Consider the following 5,538-nt stretch of genomic DNA (forward strand, 5'->3'; position numbering starts at 1 on the left):
GGTTCGCAGTCACACCACTGTCTTTCCCTTGTGGTCACGTGTCTCTGGCTCGGCCATCTTTCCATGTTAGAGGGCATGTTGTGGGCAAGTTGGTGGCACTTGTCCTGGAACAGTGTGCCTTCCGCAGCCTCTGTGTGTGCTCAGTGACTGAAAAGACAGGTGACAGAATTACTTAATTTTAAAAATGCAGCTTAAGTCTCATGAGTTTTTTTTGTTGTTGTTACTCCCTGGGGGCCTCACGTCAGAAGACCTGTCTTACATAAGTGAGGTTCTCCATGAAGAAACGGCTCTGCTCCCCAAGCTGGGCCTAACGAGAGTTAGAACAGAAGATCTGAGAACTAGAAGCCTGCCCAGATACTGGAATGTAAGAGACAAGTAGCAAGCTGATGAACAGAACTGAACGCGGTAATGCTGTGGTCTTCAGTGTACGTCCGTGATCTCTGCTGGCTCTCCGTGAGTGCTGACAGCCCACGTTGCTGTTTGAGACTCGGGCTGTGAACTTTTCCTATTTTCACTTTCCCCCTTGATGTTTCTGTTGCTTTCTTGCAATATTGAACTGCCCAGGTCCATGCTGAAGGCACCTCAAGGCTCAGTGTGGAAGGATCATGGCAGCATTGGAGCTACCTGGATTCTCTAGGAACAGACAGACAGAGAACCAGGTCTGCCTCTCAAAGCGACTTGGTAATCCTCATTTGTCTTTTCTCCGTTGTGCAAACCCTTATGTAATCGAGTTTGGTCCTGCCTAACAAACTCGCCATATACCTAAGACCAAATGAATGAACAAATGAACAAATGAAGAGTGCTGAGAGTCAGGAAAAGCCCCCAGACCTGCCCGCAGGCCACTGAGTCTCGTGGGCACACACAGGCAGCTTACCGTCATTTGCAATCAAAAGGTCAGGTGCACTCTGGGAGATTGAGGCAGGTGGATTGCTTGAGCTCAGGAGTTCTAGCCCAGTAAAACTCTGTTTCTAAAACAAGGTGGGTGTTGTGACAAGTGCCTGTAGTCCCAGCTACTTGGGAGGCTGAGGCAAGAGGGTCACTTGAGCCCAAGAGTTTGAGATAGCTGTGAGCTAGGATGCCACAGCACTCTACCCAGGGTGACAGAGTGAGACTCTGTCACAAACAAATAAACAAACAAAGAAAAAAAACAGGCCAGGTGCAATGATAGAAGTTTGACTGAGAAGCCAAGGAAGCAGTGGTGACTGCTCTCTTCGAGTCCCTGGGCCCCTGGATGGGCACCTCACCTCTTTATGCCTCACTTAACTGCATGTCATGGAGCCTGTGGTTTTTATAAATCGAAGTTTTGTGGTGACCCTGCATTGACCAAATCTGTTGGTGCCCTTTTTCCAACAGAACATGCTCATTTTGTCTTGGTATCCCATTTTGGTAAATCTCACAATATTTCACATGTTTTTATTACTTTTACATCTGTTTTGGAGACCTATGATCAGTGATCTTTGATATTACTATCGTAGTTATTTGGGACAACAAACTTAATTGACAAATGTTACGTGTGTTCCGACAGCTCCACTGACCAGCCACTCCCCATCTCTCTCTCTTTCCTTGGGCCTCCCTATTGGTTGAAACACAACAATGTTGGAATTAGGCCAATTAATTAGGCCTTGTGATGGCCTCTAAGTGTTCAAGAAAAAGGAAAAGTCACAAGCCTTGCACTTGATATCAAAAGTTAGAAATGATTCATCTTAATGAGGGTGTGTCGAAAGCTGAGACTGGGACTCTTTCAATAGTTAGCCATGTTCTGATCGCAAAAGAAAAGGCCTTGAAGGAAATTAAAATTAAAAGTGCTATGCTAGTGAATACAAGATTGCTGAAAAAAGAAATGCAAAATAGCCTTACGCAGATGTGGAGAAAGTTTTGGTCTACGCAGTGGTCTGCACAGGAGATCAAACCAGACAGCACATTCCCTGAAGTCAAGGCCTAGGCCAGAGCAAGACTCAAACTGTCTTCAGTCCTATGAAGACTGAGAGCCTGAAGAGGTGACAGAATTACTACAATCTCATGATATAACATGGATGGAGGAGGAATTGCTTCTTGTGGATAAGCGAAGAAAGTGGTTTCATGGGATGGAATCTACTCCTGGTAAAAATATCATGATACTATTGAAAGGACAACAAAGGGTTTAGGATATTATGTAAACTTAACTGAGCAGCAGCGTTTTGGAAAACTGACTTCAATTTTGAAAGTTCTACCATGGGAAAAATGCTACCAAACCGCATCACACAGTGTGGAGAAATCTTTCATGAAAGGAGCAGTCTACTAGTGCGGCAAACTTTACCGTTACCCAACTTTAAGAAACTGCCGCAGTCACCCCAACCTTTAGCAGCCACCAGCCTCATCAGTCAGCAGCCATCAGCCTCACGGAGACCCTTCCCCAACAAAAAGTTTATGGCTCACTGAAGCTCAGGTGGTTGTTAGCATTTCTTAGCAAGGAAGTGTCCTTTAATTGAGGAATATGCAATTCTTTTTGGACATAACGGTATCGCACATTTACTGGTTCCTACTGCGGTGTAAATATCACTTTCGTACGCGGTGGGGAACCAAACATTTGCTGCGTCTAACTTCACTGTGATAATCATTTCATGGGGGTGACCTGGAAGGGACCTACAACATCTCCAAGCCAGGCTTTATTTTACAGGTGTAGGGCCTCCTGTTTTTGCTTTTCTAGTCTGAAGAATATAAAATTGAGAAGTTTTTTTTTTTTTTTTTCATACTGTCTTCTTTCTATCAGAGGGAGAAGAACAAAGCTCATTCTAATTGTCAGGCGTGCGCTCAGAAACCACCTCCCTCTGTGCCTCCCTGAAGACCCTCCTCCCTGCTCCCTTCATCTCACTGCTGTTGTGATGGGAAGAACCGCACAGAGTTCTAACGTGGCACGGGCACCACATCCTCAGAGAGGAAAGAAAAAGTAACCAAGAGCCCTGCTCTCTCCACTGATTTCTCCCATATGGTTTCTTTCCAGTTTTCTATAAATAAGAGTCACCCAAGTGTCCTTTATGTTATACTTTGTTTAGATAAAGTGTAACCCACGTCCATAAGAACACACGCCTCCTCGCCGGCTGGCTGGCACTTTTCCATCAATTGCTAAGTTGGAAAAGCTTCAGTCTCCCCAGTGTTTAATAAATTGTCCCCCACTTTGTGCTCTGTTGGTGAATTGTCTCCAGAACTGACTTAGTTTTGTGTCACATTATACATGTGACTGGCTCTGCCTTCAGCCTTGGAAAGCTTCAAGGACAGAAACCACATTTTATCTACCTTGGTTTCTCTCACTATTTAGGAGAATGATTCAACCACTCGGGACATTTGGCAATGTCTGGGAACATTTTTAGCGTCACAGCCTGGGAAGCAGGTGTGTTATGGCACCGAGTGGGTAGAGACCAGGAATGTGGGAGGCATCCTACATTTCCCACGTGGCACAGAGCAGCCACCCAACAAAGAATTATTCAGCCTCCAAAGTCAATGGCATTGAGGTTAAGAAAACTCAGTTTAGTGCAATACTCGTGTTTATAAATACTAATTAAATTTTCTCTCAAATAATCTGTTTCTACAGCAAAAAATTAATCATGTACTACTTTATCCTTACTTTTCCCCTAGAGCAAGCTTGTATCATAGGATTCTCATAGTTCTGGAAAAATAACCGGGGAAACTCCCAATCCTTGAATTACCCTGTAGATAAGGAATGGGATGGAGGGTGCTGAGTGCATCTCTTCCTGTCGTGCACCTGACCTCCCGGTAACCTCTGACCAAGTGTATGCACAGACACACACGGGGCACTTGGCCTTTGTATTTCATGACACTTTTCCTTTTATCACGTACATTTTGTCCTATAACTATTTTAAATTTCAGGAGGTTCTGAATTGCTCAGCCATTACATGTCAGAGAACTACCACTTAGGAGTCTTACACTGCTGGTTGAACTACACCAGTACAGGTCAAGCGATAATTGTTTCAAAAAATTATTTTTTAAGAGAATGAATCAACATTCAATAGAATCACATCTATAGGAGAAATCGATTTTTCATGGTAGAGATGAAGGGTTGAGTAGCTTTGGCTCATTACCGAGAGGCGAGGCTTTCCCCTTGCCACCTGAGAGTGTCTGATTCCACGATTTGCTTATGACAGCTTTGAAATTGCTGTCTACCTGGATAATGCAAAAGCTATCCCTGAGAAGCAAATTGTTGCTAGAGTATCTCTTTCTTATTTGACTGTCTCAGAACTAACCGAGAAGGCGGTGATATAAACCAATGTGCACCTTCCTGCCCCATCGCCTCATGGTTAAGTCTGGTCAACAGAGAAGTCCTGCTCTAATTGAAGGAACGTGTGAATACGCCAACACTCAAACCATCTAAACATCTGGAACTGCCTCATTTTTTAAAGTAATTGATTTTTTTCCTTCTTAAAATGCTAAACTCTCCCCTCATTATCTCTTTTCTTTTTATGCTGACGCAATTCCTTTTTGGGATTCTTGCAAATAGCATCATAGTGGTGGTGAATGGCATTGGGCTGGTCAAGTGGAAGAGAATGCCTCCCCTGGATCTCCTTCTTTCTTGCCTGGCGCTTTCTAGAATTTGTCTGCAGGGAACCATCTTGCATTTTTGTCTAACTGTACTATCTTTGACAGAGGTTTTTAGGTTTTCTCGGAATTTTGTGGCCTACCTGTTTGTAAGTGAATCAGAACTCTGGCTTGCCACGTGGCTGGGTGTTTTCTACTGTGCCAAGATCGCCAACATTTCTCATCCTTTCTTCTTCTGGTTGAAGATGAGGATAACCAAGCTGGTGCCATGGCTGATCCTGGGCTCTCTGTTCTATGCATCTGCCACTTGTGTTTTGCACAGCAACTACCAATGGATTATTGCCCAAAACTTCTCAGTGACCTTTGTCTTCAAAAATACAGTAGCTCAAATGAAAGAAAAATTCGCTTTACAGTTTTTCTTGCTGATTGTTGAGGTCTCCATACCGTTATTTATCTTCCTTGCTGCGGGTCTCCTGCTGGTTTTTTCCCTGGGGAGACACACCCAGCAGATGAGAAACAGGGCTGCAGGCGCCGGGGACACTCACAGGTATGCCAGCGTCCAGGCGATGCTGTCCATCCTGTCCTTCCTCATCCTCTACTTCTCCCACTTCATAGCGATTGCCTTGCTCACTCTTGAAAATTTTCAGTATGGAAGCTTAAATATTCTGTTCTTCATCCTGATGTTTGGTACCTACCCCTCTGCACACTCTATCATCTTAATTTTAGGAAATCCTAAACTAAAACAAAATGCAAAGAAGTTCTTCCTTCACAGTAAGTGCTGTCAGTGAGAGAGCTCTGATGGGTTCAGTGACTCACCAGAGCCTGCTCCGCCTCCCCCAGCCACGCTCAGCAGCCTGTTTATAAGTATACAAAACACCGTCTTAAGACTTTGTACCCAGCCTGAGGCATTTTTATGGATTTGCTGCTTTTTCAAAGAGGTGAATTGATTTCTCAAGCACACTGTGTGGCAGGGGATTACGTCAGTGTCGACATCCTGATTGTGATATT

General features: G+C 44.2%; 1 protein-coding gene across 1 annotated transcript; it reads left to right on the forward strand.

Moving 5' to 3' along the window:
- The first annotated feature begins 4,418 nt into the window (after positions 1 to 4,418).
- TAS2R1 (taste 2 receptor member 1) lies at positions 4,419 to 5,318 on the forward strand. Its single transcript, XM_003789570.1, has one exon. It carries the CDS (start codon positions 4,419 to 4,421, stop codon positions 5,316 to 5,318), a length of 900 nt encoding a protein of 299 aa, XP_003789618.1.
- The last annotated feature ends 220 nt before the right edge of the window (positions 5,319 to 5,538 follow it).

The sequence above is a fragment of the Otolemur garnettii genome, unplaced genomic scaffold, assembly GCF_000181295.1.
Source record: "Otolemur garnettii isolate 467f Iridium unplaced genomic scaffold, OtoGar3 scaffold00033, whole genome shotgun sequence".
Classification (NCBI taxonomy): domain Eukaryota; kingdom Metazoa; phylum Chordata; class Mammalia; order Primates; family Galagidae; genus Otolemur; species Otolemur garnettii.

Coding starts and splice junctions, on each gene's coding strand:
- TAS2R1 (XM_003789570.1), top strand. CDS start 4,419: ATGCTAAACTCTCCCCTCATTATCTCTTTTCTTTTTATGCTGACGCAA.